Below are 24,458 nucleotides of genomic sequence, written 5' to 3' on the forward strand. Positions count from 1 at the left end.
ATGTTAGTAGCTAGATCTATGGTAGCTAGATCTATGGTAGCTAGTCTGGGAGGAGAGGTCATATGTTGGTAGCTAGATCTATGGTAGCTAATCTGAATGGAGAGGTAATATGTTAGTAGCTAGATCTATGGTAGCTAGATCTATGGTAGCTAGTCTGGGAGGAGAGATCATATGTTAGTAGCTAGATCTATGGTAGCTAGATCTATGGTAGCTAGTCTGGGAGGAGAGGTCATATGTTGGTAGCTAGATCTATGGTAGCTAATCTGAATGGAGAGGTAATATGTTAGTAGCTAGATCTATGGTAGCTAGAGATAAGGTAGCTAGAGCTAAGGTAGCTAGATCTATGGTAGCTAGTCTGGAAGGAGAGGTAATATGTTAGTAGCTAGGTCTATGGTATCTAGATATATGGTAGCTAGATCTATGGTAGCTAGTCTGAAAGGAGTGGCAATATGTTAGTAGCTAGATCTATGGTAGCTAGATCTATGGTAGCTAGTCTGGAAGGAGAGGTCATATGTTGGTAGCTAGATCTATGGTAGCTAGATCTATGGTAGCTAGTCTGAATGGAGAGGTAATATGTTAGTAGCTAGATCTATGGTAGCTAGAGCTAAGGTAGCTAGATTTATGGTAGCTAGTCTGGAAGGAGAGGTAATATGTTAGTAGCTAGGTCTATGGTAGCTAGTCTGGAAGGAGAGATCATATGTTAGTAGCTAGGTCTATGGTAGCTAGTCTGGAAGGAGATATCATATGTTAGTAGCTAGGTCTATGGTAGCTAGATCTATGGTAGCTCGTCTGGAAGAGGTAATATGTTAGTAGCTAGGTCTATGGTAGCTAGTCTGGGAGGAGTACACAGTAGGTCTACTACTACTAGATTCTGCAACTAGATATTTGGTGACTCACTGAGAGAACACAGTAGTTCTACTCATAGATTCTGTAGGATCTACACATTCACACAGGTTTAACAAATAACCAATATAATATCAGATCAATCATTTGTGACAAAATGTGGGGTCTAAAATACTTTCTGAATGTACTATTTATTGTTAATTTGTTCTTCTCTCTATTCTCTTCAGCAAGAGGTGTGGAGGGCCACTTCCTGTACAGAATGCAAACCCTTCACCGCAGACACACACACACCACTCTCTCACCACCTCAACACAGACCAAAACACCCCATCACTGTGATAACAGAGAGGGAGACAGAGAGGGAGACAGAGAGAGACAGAGAGGGAGACAGAGAGAGACAGAGAGGGAGACAGAGAGAGACAGAGAGAGAGAGACAGAGGGGGAGACAGAGAGAGAGAGAGACAGAGAGAGAGAGAGACAGAGAGAGAGACAGAGAGGGAGAGAGACAGAGAGAGAGAGACAGAGGGGGAGACAGAGAGAGACAGAGAGGGAGACAGAGAGAGACAGAGATGGGAGACAGAGAGGGGAGACAGAGAGAGAGAGAGACAGAGGGGGAGACAGAGAGAGAGAGAGACAGAGAGGGAGAGAGACAGAGAGGGGAGACAGAGAGAGAGAGAGAGAGAGAGAGAGAGAGCGACAGAGAGAGACAGAGAGAGACAGAGAGAGAGAGACAGAGGGGGAGACAGAGAGAGAGACAGAGAGGGAGAGACAGAGTGAGAGAGAGACAGACAGAGAGAGAGAGACAGAGAGAGACAGAGGGAGACAGAGAGAGAGAGACAGAGAGAGAGAGAGACAGAGAGAGAGACAGAGACAGAGAGACAGCGGGAGAGAGACAGAGACAGAGAGACAGAGAGACAGAGAGAGACAGAGAGGGGAGACACACCTAACCCTCTGCCAGTCATGGCTTGCTCCCAAGAGATTCCCTGTTACCATAAGTCCTAAGAGAAGGGAGGCGGGGGTTGACAGGGAGAGGAAGTACACTCCAGAGCCTCAACCTTCCAGTAGAACAGGTATTGTAAATGTAAAGGCCACAAAGACCAAGGACAGAACCCCCCTCTCTCTATAGACTGTTACAGTAACCTACCAGTCTCTCTCTATAGACTGTTACAGTAACCTACCAGTCTCTCTCTATATACTGTTACAGTAACCTACCAGTCAGACCCTCTCTCTATAGACTGTTACAGTAACCTACCAGTCTCTCTCTATAGACTGTTACAGTAACCTACCAGTCTCTCTCTATAGACTGTTACAGTAACCTACCAGTCTCTCTCTATAGACTGTTACAGTAACCTACCAGTCTCTCTCTATAGACTGTTACAGTAATCTACCAGTCTCTCTCTATAGACTGTTACAGTAACCTACCGGTCTCTCTCTCTATAGACTGTTACAGTAACCTACCAGTCTCTCTCTATAGACTGTTACAGTAACCTACCGGTCTCTCTCTATAGACTGTTACAGTAACCTACCAGTCTCTCTCTATAGACTGTTACAGTAACCTACCAGTCAGACCCTCTCTCTATAGACTGTTACAGTAACCTACCAGTCTCTCTCTATAGACTGTTACAGTAACCTACCAGTCTCTCTCTATAGACTGTTACAGTAACATACCAGTCTCTCTCTATAGACTGTTACAGTAACCTACCAGTCTCTCTCTATAGACTGTTACAGTAACCTACCAGTCTCTCTCTATAGACTGTTACAGTAACCTACCAGTCTCTCTCTATAGACTGTTACAGTAACCTACCGGTCTCTCTCTATAGACTGTTACAGTAATCTACCAGTCTCTCTCTATAGACTATTACAGTAACCTACCAGTCAGACCCTCTCTCTATAGACTGTTACAGTAACCTACCAGTCTCTCTCTATAGACTGTTACAGTAACCTACCAGTCTCTCTCTATAGACTGTTACAGTAACCTACCAGTCTCTCTCTATAGACTGTTACAGTAACCTACCAGTCTCTCTCTATAGACTGTTACAGTAACCTACCACTCAGTTCAGACCCTCTCTCTATAGACTGTTACAGTAACCTACCAGTCTCTCTCTATAGACTGTTACAGTAACCTACCAGTCTCTCTCTATAGACTGTTACAGTAACCTACCAGTCTCTCTCTATAGTCTGTTACAGTAACCTACCAGTCAGACCCTCTCTCTATAGACTGTCTCTGTCACTTCAGCTAACACTCACTTTGTCAACCCCCCACACACACACACACACATTTCAGAGGAGTTAGGAGGAATGCCAGACATCTTGTCTTGACTTGTTTAACTAGAGGATCTTGTCTCTCTCTGTGTGTGGGAGTATAGAGCCCTGAAACAGTGATTGAGACGGTTTAACTAGAGGATCTTGTCTCTCTCTGTGTGTGGGAGTATAGTTACAGTAACCTACCAGCCCTGAAACAGTGATTGAGACTGTTTAACTAGAGGATCTTGTCTCTCTCTCTGTGTGGGAGTATAGAGCCCTGAAACAGTGATTGAGACGGTTTAACTAAGGATCTTGTCTCTCTCTGTGTGGGAGTATAGAGCCCTGAAACTGTGATTGAGACGGTTTAACTAGAGGATCTTGTCTCTCTCTGTGTGGGAGTATAGAGCCCTGAAACAGTGATTGAGACTGTTTAACTAGAGGATCTTGTCTCTCTCTCTGTGTGGGAGTATAGAGCCCTGAAACAGTGATTGAGAGACTTGTTGCTGCCATTCATTTTTATTTTACATCTGCTGATGGAGACACTGACCTGCTTCCCTAAACTACTCTCACTTCTCCTCTGTCTGCCCCTCTCCCTCTCTGAAATTTGTCAGTGAAATTAGAGCAAAAAATAGCCATTGTGTTAACTGTCAACAGACCACAAGCTGAAGGAGCCCTGAGAGAGTGAGAGAGACAGACACACAGAGAGAGAGAGAGACCTAGAGACAGAGATACTAGAGAGAGAGACAGAGATACAGAGAGAGACAGACAGATAGAGAGACAGAGAGACAGAGACACAGAGAAAGAGAGACAGACAGAGAGAGACAGAGAGAGAGACAGAGACAGACAGAGAGACAGAGAGAGACAGACACACAGAGAGAGAGACAGAGAGAGATACAGAGAGAGACAGACAGATAGAGAGACAGAGACAGACAGAGAGACAGAGAGAGACACACAGAGAGAGACAGAGAGACAGACAGATACAGATCATGTGGTATTTGTCTGTCGGTCTCTTCTAGAGCGTAGATCAGCTGTTTCCGCTTTGTTGGGGACGGAACGGTTTCTGCTTCTCTGTGTGTGTTGCACTTCACCCTCTTTGACACAGAGAAAGAGATACAGAGAGACAGAGATACAGAGATACAGAGAGACAGAGAGAGACAGAGAGACAGAGATGCAGAGAGACAGACAGATAGAGAGACAGAGAGAGACAGAGAGAGACAGAGAGAGACAGAGAGACAGAGAGAGACAGAGATACAGAGATACAGAGAGACAGAGAGACAGAGATACAGAGAGACAGAGATACAGAGAGACAGAGAGAGACAGAGATACAGAGAGAGACAGAGAGACAGAGATGCAGAGAGACAGACAGACAGAGAGACAGACAGAGACAGAGAGACAGAGAGAGACAGAGACAGAGAGACAGAGATACAGAGAGACAGAGAGACAGAGATGCAGAGAGACAGACAGAGAGACAGAGAGACAGAGAGACAGAGATACAGAGAGACAGAGAGACAGAGATGCAGAGAGACAGACAGATAGAGAGACAGAGAGAGACTTTGTTGGGGACAGAAAGGTTTCTGCCTCTCTGTGTGTGTTGCACTTCACCCTCTTTGCATTTCCTGTGTTACCACCCTGACAAAGCAACAACACCCAAGATGCATCACGTGTGTGACATCTTCAACGGCTGTACGTTCTGACTAGACACTGGTACCATCTCTGCAGCCTGCTGCTTCTTACCTCATAGTACTGTTTGACTGCTTATACAGTCTACACCTGACACACACACACACACACACACACACACACACACACACACACACACACACACACACACACACACACACACACACACACACACACACACACACACACACACACACCACTACTGATGATGCAATCTCTAGAAATCAGGGCCCATAAATTAGTTAGTGAGCCAGCTATCTAAACTTGGCCACATGGTCTAATTACCGTCCAGGGGGGCAGCCATATTGATTTTGTTCGTCACTCAGATATCATATCAGAAATAAACGTTTCTCTCCAACCAGTGGAAAAATGTGTACCACTGCAGCAGACATGCTTTAAACTGAAACATTTTCACAAATGATCTCTGCTGTCAAGAGGAGTTATGGATGTGGGTACGCAGACCAGCGAGCGGCCCCCGTCACGATGAGCTGCCACCACCCCCACCACGATGAGCGGCCCCCACCCCGTCACGATGACCTGCTCCCACCCCGTCACGATGAGCTGCCACCACGATGAGCGGCCCCCACCCCCATCACGATGACCTGCTCCCACCCCGTCACGATGAGCTGCCACCACCCCCACCACGATTAGCGGCCCCCACCCCGTCACGATGAGCTGCCACCACCCCCACCACGATGACCTGCTCCCACCCCGTCACGATGAGCTGCCACCACCCCCACCACGATGACCTGCTCCCACCCCGTCACGATGAGCTGCCACCACCCCCACCACGATGACGGCCCCCACCCCGTCACGATGAGCTGCCACCACCCCCACCACGATGACCTGCTCCCACCCCGTCACGATGAGCTGCCACCACCCCCACCACGATGACCTGCTCCCACCCCGTCACGATGAGCTGCCACCACCCCCACCACGATGAGCGGCCCCCACCCCGTCACGATGAGCTGCCACCACCCCCATCACGATGACCTGCTCCCACCCCGTCACGATGAGCTGCCACCACCCCCACCACGATGAGCGGCCCCCACCCCGTCACGATGAGCTGCCACCACCCCCACCACGATGAGCGTCCCCACCCCGTCATGATGAGCTGCCACCACCCCCACCACGATTAGCGGCCCCCACCCCGTCATGATGAGCTGCCACCACCCCCACCACGATGAGCGGCCCCCACCCCCACCCCAACCACATCAAAGACCCATCATGATGAGTGGCCCCCGCCCCCACCCCAACCACATCAAAGACCCATCATGATGAGTGGCCCCCGCCCCCACCCCAACCACATCAAAGACCCATCATGATGAGTGGCCCCCGCCCCCACCCCAACCACATCAAAGACCCATCATGATGAGTGGCCCCCGCCCCCACCCCAACCACATCAAAGACCCATCATGATGAGTGGCCCCGCCCCCACCCCAACCTCATCAAAGACCCATCATGATGAGTGGCCCCCGCCCCCACCCCAACCTCATCAAAGACCCATCATGATGAGTGGCCACCGCCCCCACCCCAATGAATCACTGGGATCAATCACAGCGTGACATCACAGCTGGACACACCCCCGCTGCCCCTCCCCCTGTAACCGACTCCTCCCCGTGACAACGGAACCACCTGTCACCAGATGAGATGGACCAGAAGACAAGAGCAGACATCGGGTCTAACCGTTAACCATCAACAGATCACCATAGCAACAAGGGGAATATTTCTAGTCATTACATTTGGCTACTGTATTATAATGACGTGGTATATAGTAACCTACTACAACATATAGGCTGCTATAGTAACCTACTACAACATATAGACTGCTATAGTAACCCACTACAATATATAGGCTGCTATAGTAACCTACTACAATATATAGACTAGGCTGCTATAGTAACCTACTACAACATATAGGCTGCTATAGTAACCTAATACAATATATAGACTGCTATAGTAACCTACTACAATATATAGACTGCTATAGTAACCTACTACAACATATAGACTGCTATAGTAATATACTACAATATATAGGCTGCTATAGTAACCAACTACAACATATAGACTGCTATAGTAACCTACTACAATATATAGACTAGGCTGCTATAGTAACCTACTACAACAAATAGACTGCTATAGTAATATACTACAATATATAGGCTGCTATAGTAACCAACTACAACATATAGACTGCTATAGTAACCTACTACAATATATAGACTAGGCTGCTATAGTAACCTACTACAATATATAGGCTGCTATAGTAACCTACTACAACATATAGGCTGCTATAGTAACCTACTACAACATATAGACTGCTATAGTAACCTACTACAATATATAGACTAGGCTGCTATAGTAACCTACTACAACATATAGGCTGCTATAGTAACCTACTACAACATATAGACTGCTATAGTAACCTACTACAACATATAGACTGCTATAGTAACCTACTACAACATATAGGCTGCTATAGTAACCTACTACAACATATAGGCTGCTATAGTAACCTACTACAACATATAGACTGCTATAGTAACCTACTACAACATATAGACTGCTATAGTAACCTACTACAACATATAGGCTGCTATAGTAACCAACTACAACATATAGACTGCTATAGTAACCTACTACAATATATAGACTAGGCTGCTATAGTAACCTACTACAATATATAGACTGCTATAGTAACCTACTACAATATATAGACTAGACTGCTATAGTACACTACTACAATATATAGACTAGGCTGCTATAGTAACCTACTACAATATATAGACTGCTATAGTAACCTACTACAACATATAGGCTGCTATAGTAACCTACTACAACATATAGACTGCTATAGTAACCTACTACAATATATAGACTGCTATAGTAACCTACTACAATATATAGACTAGACTGCTATAGTAACCTACTACAATATATAGACTAGACTGCTATAGTAACCTACTACAATATATAGGCTGCTATAGTAACCTACTACAATATATAGACTAGGCTGCTATAGTAACCTACTACAACATATAGACTGCTATAGTAACCTACTACAATATATAGGCTGCTATAGTAACCTACTACAATATATAGACTAGGCTGCTATAGTAACCTACTACAACATATAGACTAGACTGCTATAGTAACCTACTACAATATATAGACTAGACTGCTATAGTAACCTACTACAATATATAGGCTGCAATAGTAACCTACTACAATATATAGACTGCTATAGTAACCTACTACAATATATAGACTGCTATAGTAACCTACTACAATATATAGGCTGCTATAGTAACCTACTACAATATATAGACTAGACTGCTATAGTACACTACTACAATATATAGACTGCTATAGTAACCTACTACAATATATAGACTGCTATAGTAACCTACTACAATATATAGGCTGCTATAGTAACCTATTACAACATATAGGCTGCTATAGTAACCTACTACAATATATAGACTGCTATAGTAACCTACTACAATATATAGGCTGCTATAGTAACCTACTACAATATATAGGCTGCTATAGTAACCTACTACAATATATAGACTGCTATAGACTGCTATAGTAACCTACTACAACATATAGACTGCTATAGTAACCTACTACAATATATAGACTGCTATAGTAATATACTACAATATATAGGCTGCTATAGTAACCTACTACAATATATAGACTGCTATAGTAATATACTACAATATATAGACTAGGCTGCTATAGTAACCGACTACAATATATAGACTGCTATAGTAATATACTACAATATATAGACTAGGCTGCTATAGTAACCTACTACAATATATAGACTGCTATAGTAATATACTACAATATATAGGCTGCTATAGTAACCTACTACAATATATAGACTGCTATAGTAACCTACTACAATATATAGACTGCTATAGTAATATACTACAATATATAGACTAGGCTGCTATAGTAACCTACTATAACATATAGGCTGCTATAGTAACCTACTACAATATATAGACTAGGCTGCTATAGTAACCTACTACAACATATAGACTGCTATAGTAACCTACTACAACATATAGACTGCTATAGTAACCTACTACAACATATAGACTGCTATAGTAACCTACTACAATATATAGACTGCTATAGTAACCTACTAACAATATATAGACTGCTATAGTAACCTACTACAATATATAGGCTGCTATAGTAACCTACTACAACATATAGACTAGACTGCTATAGTAACCTACTACAATATATAGACTAGACTGCTATAGTAACCTACTACAATATATAGACTGCTATAGTAACCTACTACAACATATATAGACTGCTATAGTAACCTACTACAATATATAGACTGCTATAGTAACCTACTACAACATATAGACTGCTATAGTAACCTACTACAACATATAGACTGCTATAGTAACCTACTACAATATATAGACTGCTATAGTAACCTACTACAATATATAGACTAGACTGCTATAGTAAACTACTACAACATATAGACTATAGTAACCTACTACAACTATATAGGCTGCTATAGTAACCTACTACAATATATAGACTGCTATAGTAACCTACTACAAATATATAGACTGCTATAGTAACCTACTACAAATATAGGCTGCTATAGTAACCTACTACAATATATAGACTGCTATAGTAACCTACTACAACATATAGACTAGACTGCTATAGTAACCTACTACAATATATAGACTGCTATAGTAACCTACTACAATATATAGACTGCTATAGTAACCTACTACAACAATATATAGGACTGCTATAGTAACCTACTACAATATATAGACTAGACTGCTATAGTAACCTACTACAATATATAGACTAGGCTGCTATAGTAACCTACTACAATATATAGACTATATAGTAACCTACTACAACATATAGGCTGCTATAGTAACCTACTACAATATATAGACTGCTATAGTAACCTACTACAATATATAGACTGCTATAGTAACCTACTACAATATATACTAGACTGCTATAGTAACCTACTACAATATATAGATAGACTGCTATAGTAACCTACTACAATATATAGACTGCTATAGTAACCTACTACAACATATAGACTGCTATAGTAACCTACTACAATATATAGACTGCTATAGTAACCTACTACAATATAATAGGCTGCTATAGACATATAGACTAGGCTGCTATAGTAACCTACTACAATATATAGACTGCTATAGTAACCTACTACAATATATAGACTGCTATAGTAACCTACTACAATATATAGACTGCTATAGTAAACTACAATATACTACAATATATAGACTGCTATAGTAACCTACTACAATATATAGACTGCTATAGTAACCTACTACAATATATAGACTGCTATAGTAACCTACTACAATATATAGACTGCTATAGTAACCTACTACAATATATAGACTAGGCTGCTATAGTAACCTACTACAATATATAGACTGCTATAGTAACCTACTACAATATATAGACTAGCTGCTATAGTAACCTACTACAATATATAGGCTGCTATAGTAACCTACTACAATATATAGACTGCTATAGTAACCTACTACAACTACTACAACATATAGACTAGACTGCTATAGTAACCTACTACAACATATAGACTAGACTGCTATAGTAACCTACTACAACATATAGACTGCTATAGTAACCTACTACAATATATAGACTGCTATAGTAACCTACTACAACATAATAGGCTGCTATAGTAACCTACTACAATATATAGACTAACTGCTATAGTAACACTACTACAATATATAGACTAGGCTGCTATAGTAACCTACTACAATATATAGACTGCTATAGTAACCTACTACAACATATAGGCTGCTATAGTAACCTACTACAACATATAGACTGCTATAGTAACCTACTACAATATATAGACTGCTATAGTAACCTACTACAATATATAGACTAGACTGCTATAGTAACCTACTACAATATATAGACTAGACTGCTATAGTAACCTACTACAATATATAGGCTGCTATAGTAACCTACTACAACATATAAACTGCTAAAGTAACCTACTACAACATATAGACTGCTATAGTAACCTACTACAACATATAGACTGCTATAGTAACATACTACAATATATAGACTAGACTGCTATAGTACACTACTACAATATATAGACTAGGCTGCTATAGTAACCTACTACAATATAAGGACTGATATAGTAACCTACTACAACAATATATAGGCTGCTATAGTAACCTACTATAACATATAGGCTGGTATAGTAACCTACTACAATATATAGACTAGGCTGCTATAGTAACCTACTATAACATATAGGCTGGTATAGTAACCTACTACAATATATAGACTAGGCTGCTATAGTAACCTACTACAACATATAGACTGCTATAGTAACCTACTACAATATATAGGCTGCTATAGTAACCTACTACAATATATAGACTAGGCTGCTATAGTAACCTACTACAACATATAGACTAGACTGCTATAGTAACCTACTACAATATATAGACTAGCCTGCTATAGTAACCTACTACAATATATAGACTGCTATAGTAACCTACTACAATATATAGACTGCTATAGTAACCTACTACAATATATAGACTGCTATAGTAACCTACTACAACATATAGGCTGCTATAGTAAACAATATATAGACTGCTATAGTAACCTACTACAATATATAGACTGCTATAGTAACCTACTACAATATATAGGCTGCTATAGTAACCTACTACAATATATAGACTAGACTGCTATAGTACACTACTACAATATATAGACTGCTATAGTAACCTACTACAATATATAGACTGCTATAGTAACCTACTACAATATATAGGCTGCTATAGTAACCTATTACAACATATAGGCTGCTATAGTAACCTACTACAATATATAGACTGCTATAGTAACCTACTACAATATATAGGCTGCTATAGTAACCTACTACAATATATAGGCTGCTATAGTAACCTACTACAATATATAGACTGCTATAGTAACCTACTACAATATATAGGCTGCTATAGTAACCTACTACAACATATAGACTGCTATAGTAACCTACTACAATATATAGACTGCTATAGTAATATACTACAATATATAGGCTGCTATAGTAACCTACTACAATATATAGACTGCTATAGTAATATACTACAATATATAGACTAGGCTGCTATAGTAACCGACTACAATATATAGACTGCTATAGTAATATACTACAATATATAGACTAGGCTGCTATAGTAACCTACTACAATATATAGACTGCTATAGTAACCTACTACAATATATAGGCTGCTATAGTAACCTACTACAATATATAGACTGCTATAGTAACCTACTACAATATATAGACTGCTATAGTAATATACTACAATATATAGACTAGGCTGCTATAGTAACCTACTATAACATATAGGCTGCTATAGTAACCTACTACAATATATAGACTAGGCTGCTATAGTAACCTACTACAACATATAGACTGCTATAGTAACCTACTACAACATATAGACTGCTATAGTAACCTACTACAACATATAGACTGCTATAGTAACCTACTACAATATATAGACTGCTATAGTAACCTACTAAAATATATAGACTGCTATAGTAACCTACTACAATATATAGGCTGCTATAGTAACCTACTACAACATATAGACTAGACTGCTATAGTAACCAACTACAATATATAGACTAGACTGCTATAGTAACCTACTACAATATATAGACTGCTATAGTAACCTACTACAACATATAGACGAGACTGCTATAGTAACCTACTACAATATATAGACTGCTATAGTAACCTACTACAATATATAGACTGCTATAGTAACCTACTACAATATATAGACTGCTATAGTAAACTACTACAATATATAGACTGCTATAGTAAACTACAACAATATATAGACTAGACTGCTATATTAACCTACTACAACATATAGACTAGGCTGCTATAGTAACCTACTACACTATATAGGCTGCTATAGTAACCTACTACAACATATAGACTAGACTGCTATAGTAACCTACTACAACATATAGGCTGCTATAGTAACCTACTACAACATATAGACTGCTATAGTAACCTACTACAACATATAGACTAGACTGCTATAGTAACCTACTACAACATATAGACTAGACTGCTATAGTAACCTACTACAACATATAGACTGCTATAGTAACCTACTACAACATATAGGCTGCTATAGTAACCTACTACAATATATAGGCTGCTATAGTAACCTACTACAATATATAGACTAGGCTGCTATAGTAACCTACTACAATATATAGGCTGCTATAGTAACCTACTACAATATATAGACTAGGCTGCTATAGTAACCTACTACAACATATAGACTAGGCTGCTATAGTAACCTACTACAACATATAGACGAGACTGCTATAGTAACCTACTACAATATATAGACTGCTATAGTAACCTACTACAATATATAGACTGCTATAGTAACCTACTACAACATATAGTCTGCTATAGTAACCTACTACAATATATAGGCTGCTATAGTAACCTACTACAATATATAGATTGCTATAGTAACCTACTACAATATATAGACTGCTATGGTAACCTACGACAACATATAGACTAGGCTGCTATAGTAACCTACTACAACATATAGGCTGGTATAGTAACCTACTACAACATACAGACTAGGCTGCTATAGTAACCTACGACAAAATATAGACTAGACTGCTAAAGTAACCTACTACAACATATAGACTGCTATAGTAACCTACTACAACATATAGGCTGGTATAGTAACCTACTACAACATACAGACTAGGCTGCTATAGTAACCTACTACATAAATATAGACTAGGCTGCTATAGTAACCTACTACAATATATAGGCTGCTATAGTAACCTACTACAATATATAGGCTGCTATAGTAACCTACTACAACATATAGACTAGGCTGCTATAGTAACCTACTACAACATATAGACTAGGCTGCTATAGTAACCTACTACAATATATATAGTAGGCCAACAGGCCCGTAGATAAGTCCTATATAGAGACTACTATAGTAGGCCCATAGGCCCATAGATAAGTCCTATATATAGACTACTATAGTAGGCCAATAGATAAGTCCTATATATAGACTACTATAGTAGGCCAACAGGTCCATAGATAAGTCCTATATATAGACTACTATAGTAGGCCCATAGATAAGTCCTATATATAGACTACTATAGTAGGCCCATAGATAAGTCCTATATATAGACTACTATAGTAGGCCAACAGGCCCGTAGATAAGTCCTATATATAGACTACTATAGTAACTGGCCCATAGATAAGTCCTATATAAGACTACTATAGTAGGCCAACAGGCCCGTAGATAAGTCCTATATATAGACTACTATAGTAGGCCCATAGATAAGTCCTATATATAGACTACTATAGTAGGCCCATAGGCCCATAGATAAGTCCTATATATAGACTACTATAGTAGGCCAACAGGCCCGTAGAAAAGTCCTATATATAGACTACTATAGTAGGCCCATAGATAAGTCCTATATATAGACTACTATAGTAGGCCCGTAGATAAGTCCTATATATAGACTACTATAGTAGGCCAACAGGCCCATAGAAAAGTCCTATATATAGACTACTATAGTAGGCCCATAGATAAGTCCTATATATAGACTACTATAGTAGGCCCATAGATAAGTCCTATATATAGACTACTATAGTAGGCCCATAGGCCCGTAGATAAGTCCTATATATAGACTACTATAGAGGGCCAACAGGCCCGTAGATAAGTCCTATATATAGATTACTATAGTAGGCCCATAGATAAGTCCTATATATAGACTACTATAGTAGGCCAACAGGCCCGTAGATAAGTCCTATATATAGACTACTATAGTAGGCCCATAGATAAGTCCTATATATAGACTACTATAGTAGGCCAACAGGCCCGTAGATAAGTCCTATATATAGACTACTATAGTAGGCCAACAGGCCCGTAGATAAGTCCTATATATAGACTACTATAGTAGGCCCATAGGTCCATAGATAAGTCCTATATATAGACTACTATAGTAGGCCAACAGGCCCGTAGATAAGTCCTATATATAGACTACTATAGTAGGCCCATAGATAAGTCCTATATATAGACTACTATAGTAGGCCCATAGATAAGTCCTATATATAGACTACTATAGTAGGCCAACAGGCCCATAGATAAGTCCTATATATAGACTACTATAGTAGGCCATAGATAAGTCCTATATAGAGACTACTATAGTAGGCCCACAGGCCCATAGATAAGTCCTATATATAGACTACTATTGTAGGCCCATAGATAAGTCCTATATATAGACTACTATAGTAGGCCCATAGGCCCATAGATAAGTCCTATATATAGACTACTATAGTAGGCCCGTAGATAAGTCCTATATATAGACTACTATAGTAGGCCCCTAGATAAGTCCTATATATAGACTACTATAGTAGGCCAACAGGCCCATAGATAAGTCCTATATATAGACTACTATAGTAGGCCCATAGATAAGTCCTATATATAGACTACTATAGTAGGCCCATAGATAAGTCCTATATATAGACTACTATAGTAGGCCAACAGGCCAATAGATAAGTCCTATATATAGACTACTATAGTAGGCCAACAGGCCCGTAGATAAGTCCTATATATAGACTACTATAGTAGGCCAACAGGCCCGTAGATAAGTCCTATATATAGACTACTATAGTAGGCCAATAGATAAGTCCTATATATAGACTACTATAGTAGGCCCATAGATAAGTCCTATATATAGACTACTATAGTAGGCCAACAGGCCCATAGATAAGTCCTATATATAGACTACTATAGTAGGCCAATAGATAAGTCCTATATATAGACTACTATAGTAGGCCAATAGATAAGTCCTATATATAGACTACTATAGTAGGCCAACAGGCCCATAGATAAGTCCTATATATAGACTACTATAGTAGGCCAACAGGCCCGTAGATAAGTCCTATATATAGACTACTATAGTAGGCCCATAGATAAGTCCTATATATAGACTACTATAGTAGGCCAACAGGCCCGTAGATAAGTCCTATATATAGACTACTATAGTAGGCCCATAGATAAGTCCTATATATAGACTACTATAGTAGGCCAACAGGCCCATAGATAAGTCCTATATATAGACTACTATAGTAGGCCATAGATAAGTCCTATATATAGACTACTATAGTAGGCCCGTAGATAAGTCCTATATATAGACTACTATTGTAGGCCCATAGATAAGTCCTATATATAGACTACTATAGTAGGCCCATAGGCCCATAGATAAGTCCTATATATAGACTACTATAGTAGGCCCGTAGATAAGTCCTATATATAGACTACTATAGTAGGCCCCTAGATAAGTCCTATATATAGACTACTATAGTAGGCCCATAGATAAGTCCTATATATAGACTACTATAGTAGGCCCATAGGCCCATAGATAAGTTCTATATATAGACTACTATAGTAGGCCAACAGGCCCATAGATAAGTCCTATATATAGACTACTATAGTAGGCCAACAGGCCCGTAGATAAGTCCTATATATAGACTACTATAGTAGGCCAACAGGCCTGTAGATAAGTCCTATATATAGACTACTATAGTAGGCCCGTAGATAAGTCCTATATATAGACTACTATAGTAGGCCAACAGGCCCGTAGATAAGTCCTATATATAGACTACTATAGTAGGCCAATAGATAAGTCCTATATATAGACTACTATAGTAGGCCAACAGGCCCATAGATAAGTCCTATATATAGACTACTATAGTAGGCCCATAGGCCCGTAGATAAGTCCTATATATAGACTACTATAGTAGGCCAACAGGCCCATAGATAAGTCCTATATATAGACTACTATAGTAGGCCAACAGGCCCGTAGATAAGTCCTATATATAGACTACTATAGTAGGCCCATAGATAAGTCCTATATATAGACTACTATAGTAGGCCAACAGGCCCGTAGATAAGTCCTATATATAGACTACTATAGTAGGCCCATAGATAAGTCCTATATATAGACTACTATAGTAGGCCAATAGATAAGTCCTATATATAGACTACTATAGTAGGCCAATAGATAAGTCCTATATATAGACTACTATAGTAGGCCAACAGGCCCGTAGATAAGTCCTATATATAGACTACTATAGTAGGCCCATAGATAAGTCCTATATATAGACTACTATAGTAGGCCAACAGGCCCATAGATAAGTCCTATATATAGACTACTATAGTAGGCCCATAGATAAGTCCTATATATAGACTACTATAGTAGGCCAACAGGCCCGTAGATAAGTCCTATATATAGACTACTATAGTAGGCCAACAGGCCCGTAGATAAGTCCTACCTTGACACTGGAAACCTTGCTTCCCGAACCCCCTGTGAAGAGAAATGGAACATGAGGTTTATTAATGTCCTCACTGACTCACTCACCTCTAACCACCAGTCTACCTGACCCCCCCCTCTAACCACCAGTCTACCTGACCCCCCCTCTAACCACCAGTCTACCTGACCCCCTCTCACCACCAGTCTACCTGACCCCCCTGAAACCACCAGTCTACCTGACCCCCCCCTCTAACCACCAGTCTACCTGACCCCCCTCTAACCACCAGTCTACCTGACCCCCCTCTAACCACCAGTCTACCTGACCCCCCTCTAACCACCAGTCTACCTGACCCCCCCTCTAACCACCAGTCTACCTGACCCCCTCCCCCTCTAACCACCAGTCTACCTGACCCCCCTGAAACCACCAGTCTACCTGACCCCCCTCTCACCACCAGTCTACCTGACCCCACCCTCTAACCACCAGTCTACCTGACCCCCCTGACCACCAGTCTACCTGACCCCCCTCTAACCACCAGTCTACCTGACCCCCCCCTCACCACCAGTCTACCTGACCCCCCTCTAACCACCAGTCTACCTGACCCCACCCTGATCACCAGTCTACCTGACCCCCCTCTAACCACCAGTCTACCTGACCCCCCTCTAACCACCAATCTACCTGTCCCCCCTCTCTAACCACCAGTCTACCTGACCCCCCTCCAACCACCAGTCTACCTGACCCCCCCTCTGACCACCAGTCTACCTACCCCACCCTCTAACCACCAGTCTACCTGACCCCCCTCTAACCACCAGTCTACCTGACCCCCCTCTAACCACCAGTCTACCTGACCCCCCCTCTAACCACCAATCTACCTGTCCCCCCTCTCTAACCACCAGTCTACCTGACCCCCCCTCCAACCACCAGTCTACCTGACCCCCCCTCTGACCACCAGTCTACCTACCCCACCCTCTAACCACCAGTCTACCTGACCCCCCTCTAACCACCAATCTACCTGTCCCCCCTCTCTAACCACCAGTCTACCTGACCCCCCCTCCAACCACCAGTCTACCCCCCCCCCCTCTGACCACCAGTCTACCTACCCCACCCTCTAACCACCAGTCTACCTGACCCCCCCCTCTCTAACCACCAGTCTACCTGACCCCCCCTCTAACCACCAGCCTACCTGACCCCCCTCTAACACCAGTCTACCTGACCCCCCTCTCTAACCACCAGTCTACCTGACCCCACCCCTCTAACCACCAGTCTACCTGATCCCCCCCTCTCTAACCACCAGCCTACCTGACCCCCCTCTCTAACCACCAGTCTACCTGACCCCCCCCTCTAACCACCAGTCTACCTGACCCCACCCCTCTAACCACCAGTCTACCTGATCCCCCCCCTCTCTAACCACCAGCCTACCTGACCCCCCTCTCTAACCACCAGTCTACCTGACCCCCCCCTCTAACCACCAGCCTACCTGACTCCCCCCCTCTAACCACCAGCCTACCTGACCCCCCTCTAACCACCAGCCTACCTGACTCCCCCCTCTAACCACCAGCCTACCTGACCCCCCTCTAACCACCAGCCTACCTGACTCCCCCCTCTAACCACCAGCCTACCTGACCCCCTCTCTAACCACCAGTCTTACCTGAACCCCCCATTCAGTTTGTACTTAATGAGCTGAAGATAAATCAGATAATAACATCCTTGAATGGTGTCACAGAGACACACACACACACACAGAGACACACACACACAGAGACACACACACACACAGAGACACACACACACACAGAGACACACACACACAGACACACAGAGACACACACACACACAGAGACACACACACACACAGAGACACACACACACAGACACACACACACACACAGAAACACACACACACAGACACACAGACACACACACACACACAGACATACACAGACACACACACACAGAGACACACACACACACACAGAGACACACACACAGACACACACACACACACACACAGAGACACACACACACACACACAGACACACACAGAGACACACACACACACAGACACACAGACACACACACACACACACACACACACACACACACACACACACACACACACACACACACACAGAGACACACACACAGAGACACACACAGAGAGAAACACACAGGGAGACACACAGACAGACACACCAACCACCTGGAGTCAGTGTGTGATGCGGTAGAATGGTCGATAGACTGACTATCTGTCTCTGGTGGGTCTGACCACACATAGGACACTAACAATGGCGGATTCATGGTTATACAACCATGTTCCATTCGGTTGCTGTAGGCTGTGTGTTTATATCTCTTGTTGTTAGCAATTCATGCGTCTCTCTGTCTCTCTCTGCCAGGCTAAAGTCATTCAGCAGCAAGTGAATCACCTGTACCCTGCGCGCCGCACACACACACGCACATCCCCCACGCACGCACACTAACCAGATGAAGTCCGTGCAGTGGCTGCAGAACGTGGGCTGCTTGAAGAAGCGCGCGATGAACTTGTGGTCCTTGACCTCGTGCACGTTCTTCTGGCGCAGAGCTCCTTGGCGCGCGAAGCCCCTCGCGGCCCCGCTCTCCCGCCGCTCGGATCCCCCGGTGCTCGAGCTCTCTCCGTCGCTGCTGCCCTGCTCGCGGTCAGCCATTTTAACGCGGAAGTGTTTTTGAAATTTGGAGGAAAGAGAGAGTTGTGTGCCTTTTTTAGAAGGTGCCTCCCTCCCTTCTTCCTCTCTCAGTGTCGGCTTCCCCCCGGTGTTCGCTCGGTGTGAATGTCCTGACTCCTGCCAAGCCTCACACTGCTGGGTCCCCGACTCCCCGTGGGCCCTGCTTCCCTGTTCGCTCGGATCTCCCACAGCCCCCGGAGACTGAGCAGCGCTGCTACAGCTGTGGCGACGTGCTGCTGGAGTGTGAGCGAAGCGCCTCGTGCAGTGTGTATGTTGTCTGCAGGAAGAGTGTTGCGCTGGAACCGTGAGATAGGGGGCAATGAAGGCCCCTCCCCCTTATCTACTCCGAATTCCACCGTACACGGTGTGTGTGTAGGAAGAGACAGAGGGTCTGTTTTTGTCGCAAATATTTAGGTGAACATTAGGGTGTAGCCTAGGTCATGAGCGAGAGATACTGACAAAAGAGAAGGTGTGTGTTATTGAATGTTAGTGAATGTTAGTGAATGTTAGTGAATGTTATTGAATGGTATTGAATGGTATTGAATGTTAGTGAAGGTCTAAAACATCCCCAGAGAGATAAACAAGTGGACACTTGTTGAAGATCACCTGACCAGCCACTCAGCCAGTGAGAAAGAGAAGGACGTGGGTGGAACTCTAGAATGTAGAGGATGATGGAATAGAACAGTAGAATAGATAGAACACCAGAATATAGAACAGTAGAATAGATAGAACACCAGAATATAGAACAGTAGAATAGGTAGAACACCAGAATATAGAAATGTAGAACAGGAGGGTAAAGTCACAGAGCTCTAAGGGAGGGACGTGGATCCTGGTAGAACAGGAGGGTAAAGTCACAGAGCTCTAAGGGAGTGACGTGGATCCTGGTAGAACAGGAGGGTAAAGTCACAGAGCTCTAAGGGAGTGACGTGGATCCTGGTAGAACAGGAGGGTAAAGTCACAGAGCTCTAAGGGAGGGACGTGGATCCTGGTAGAACAGGAGGGTAAAGTCACAGAGCTCTAAGGGAGTGACGTGGATCCTGGTAGAACAGGAGGGTAAAGTCACAGAGCTCTAAGGGAGTGACGTGGATCCTGGTAGAACAGGAGGGTAAAGTCACAGAGCTCTAAGGGAGGGACGTGGATCCTGGTAGAACAGGAGGGTAAAGTCACAGAGCTCTAAGGGAGTGACGTGGATCCTGGTAGAACAGGAGGGTAAAGTCACAGAGCTCTAAGGGAGTGACGTGGATCCTGGTAGAACAGGAGGGTAAAGTCACAGAGCTCTAAGGGAGTGACGTGGATCCTGGTAGAACAGGAGGGTAAAGTCACAGAGCTCTAAGGGAGGGACGTGGATCCTGGTAGAACAGGAGGGTAAAGTCACAGAGCTCTAAGGGAGTGACGTGGATCCTGGTAGAACAGGAGGGTAAAGTCACAGAGCTCTAAGGGAGTGACGTGGATCCTGGTAGAACAGGAGGGTAAAGTCACAGAGCTCTAAGGGAGGACGTGGATCCTGGTAGAACAGGAGGGTAAAGTCACAGAGCTCTAAGGGAGTGACGTGGATCCTGGTAGAACAGGAGGGTAAAGTCACAGAGCTCTAAGGGAGTGACGTGGATCCTGGTAGAACAGGAGGGTAAAGTCACAGAGCTCTAAGGGAGTGACGTGGATCCTGGTAGAACAGGAGGGTAAAGTCACAGAGCTCTAAGGGAGTGACGTGGATCCTGGTAGAACAGGAGGGTAAAGTCACAGAGCTCTAAGGGAGTGAGCGTGGATCCTGGTAGAACAGGAGGGTAAAGTCACAGAGCTCTAAGGGAGTGACGTGGATCCTGGTAGAACAGGAGGGTAAAGTCACAGAGCTCTAAGGGAGTGACGTGGATCCTGGTAGAACAGGAGGGTAAAGTCACAGAGCTCTAAGGGAGTGACGTGGATCCTGGTAGAACAGGAGGGTAAAGTCACAGAGCTCTAAGGGAGTGACGTGGATCCTGGTAGAACAGGAGGGTAAAGTCACAGAGCTCTAAGGGAGTGACGTGGATCCTGGTAGAACAGGAGGGTAAAGTCACAGAGCTCTAAGGGAGTGACGTGGATCCTGGTAGAACAGGAGGGTAAAGTCACAGAGCTCTAAGGGAGGGACGTGGATCCTGGTAGAACAGGAGGGTAAAGTCACAGAGCTCTAAGGGAGGGACGTGGATCCTGGTAGAACAGGAGGGTAAAGTCACAGAGCTCTAAGGGAGTGACGTGGATCCTGGTAGAACAGGAGGGTAAAGTCACAGAGCTCTAAGGGAGTGACGTGGATCCTGGTAGAACAGGAGGGTAAAGTCACAGAGCTCTAAGGGAGTGACGTGGATCCTGGTAGAATAGGAGGGTAAAGTCACAGAGCTCTAAGGGAGTGACGTGGATCCTGGTAGAACAGGAGGGTAAAGTCACAGAGCTCTAAGGGAGTGACGTGGATCCTGGTAGAACAGGAGGGTAAAGTCACAGAGCTCTAAGGGAGTGACGTGGATCCTGGTAGAACAGGAGGGTAAAGTCACAGAGCTCTAAGGGAGTGACGTGGATCCTGGTAGAACAGGAGGGTAAAGTCACAGAGCTCTAAGGGAGTGACGTGGATCCTGGTAGAACAGGAGGGTAAAGTCACAGAGCTCTAAGGGAGTGACGTGGATCCTGGTAGAACAGGAGGGTAAAGTCACAGAGCTCTAAGGGAGTGACGTGGATCCTGGTAGAACAGGAGGGTAAAGTCACAGAGCTCTAAGGGAGTCAAATCAAAGTTTATTTGTCAGGTGCGCCGAACACAACAGGTGTAGTAGACCTTACAGTGAAATGCTGAATACAACAGGTGTAGTAGACCTTACAGTGAAATGCTGAATACAACAGGTGTAGTAGACCTCACAGTGAAATGCTGAATACAATAGGTGTAGTAGACCTCACAGTGAAATGCTGAATACAACAGGTGTAGTAGACCTCACAGTGAAATGCTGAATACAACAGGTGTAGTAGACCTCACAGTGAAATGCTGACTACAACAGGTGTAGTAGACCTCACAGTGAAATTATGAATACAACAGGTGTAGTAGACCTCACAGTGAAATGCTGACTACAACAGGTGTAGTAGACCTCACAGTGAAATGCTGAATACAACAGGTGTAGTAGACCTCACAGTGAAATGCTGAATACAATAGGTGTAGTAGACCTCACAGTGAAATGCTGAATATAACAGGTGTAGTAGACCTTACAGTGAAATTATGAATACAACAGGTGTAGTAGACCTCACAGTGAAATGCTGAATATAACAGGTGTAGTAGACCTCACAGTGAAATGCTGAATACAACAGGTGCAGTAGACCTCACAGTGAAATTATGAATACAACAGGTGTAGTAGACCTCACAGTGAAATGCTGAATACAACAGGTGTAGTAGACCTCACAGTGAAATGCTGAATACAACAGGTGTAGTAGACCTTACAGTGAAATGCTGAATACAACAGGTGTAGTAGACCTTACAGTGAAATGCTGAATACAACAGGTGTAGTAGACCTTACAGTGAAATGCTGAATACAACAGGTGTAGTAGACCTCACAGTGAAATGCTGAATACAACAGGTGTAGTAGACCTTACAGTGAAATGCTGAATACAACAGGTGTAGTAGACCTCACAGTGAAATGCTGAATACAATAGGTGTAGTAGACCTCACAGTGAAATGCTGAATACAACAGGTGTAGTAGACCTTACAGTGAAATGCTGAATGCAACAGGTGTAGTAGACCTCACAGTGAAATGCTGAATACAACAGGTGTAGTAGACCTCACAGTGAAATGCTGAATACAACAGGTGTAGTAGACCTCACAGTGAAATGCTGAATACAATAGGTGTAGTAGACCTCACAGTGAAATGCTGAATACAACAGGTGTAGTAGACCTTACAGTGAAATGCCGAATACAACAGGTGTAGTAGACCTTACAGTGAAATGCTGAATACAACAGGTGTAGTAGACCTTATAGAGGTTATATACAGTAGAGGCTATATACAGTAGAGAGGCTATATACAGTAGAGAGGCTATATACAGTAGAGAGGCTATATACAGTATAGAGGCTATATACAGTATAGAGGCTCTATACAGTATAGAGGCTATTACAGTAGTGAGTCTATATACAGTAGGGAGGCTCTATACAGTAGAGAGGCTATTACAGTAGTCAGTCTATATACAGTAGAGAGGCTATAACAGTAGAGAGGCTATATACAGTAGAGAGGCTCTATACAGTAGAGAGGCTATATACAGTAGAGAGGCTATATACAGTATAGAGGCTATTACAGTAGTCAGTCTATATACAGTAGGTGTGTAATGTTTACTGTTAATGTCTGTTTATTTAACTTGCTTTGGGAATGTAAACATGTGTTCCACGCCAATAAAGGCCTTTCTAATTAAATATCCTCAGCATTGTCGGCTTTCTGTTCAACTGAGCGTCTGGCGCCACCTGCTGGCTGTTAAGGAGAAGACACGCTGGGATCCGATATTGCCGCTTGTGTAACTGTCATTGGATGGGATTTTGAATGATTAAACCTGACTGGG

At 42.8% G+C, this 24,458-nt stretch overlaps 1 protein-coding gene across 1 annotated transcript in view; it reads right to left on the reverse strand.

Annotated features, from left to right (window-relative positions):
- The window catches only part of LOC135530397 (protein kinase C beta type-like), a 39,819-nt gene extending 19,570 nt beyond the window's left edge, over positions 1-20,249 (reverse strand). Inside the window, exons 1-2 of the mRNA XM_064958732.1 lie at positions 19,690-20,249; positions 17,236-17,267 (exon numbers count right to left, since the gene is read on the reverse strand). Coding sequence (XP_064814804.1) covers positions 17,236-17,267; positions 19,690-19,892 — 235 coding nt within the window. The 5' untranslated portion in view covers positions 19,893-20,249. The remainder of the gene's footprint in view (positions 1-17,235; positions 17,268-19,689) is intronic.
- Between the last annotated feature and the right edge of the window lie 4,209 nt (positions 20,250-24,458).

Source organism: Oncorhynchus masou, unplaced genomic scaffold, assembly GCF_036934945.1.
Source record: "Oncorhynchus masou masou isolate Uvic2021 unplaced genomic scaffold, UVic_Omas_1.1 unplaced_scaffold_1333, whole genome shotgun sequence".
NCBI classification, from domain to species: Eukaryota; Metazoa; Chordata; class Actinopteri; order Salmoniformes; family Salmonidae; genus Oncorhynchus; species Oncorhynchus masou.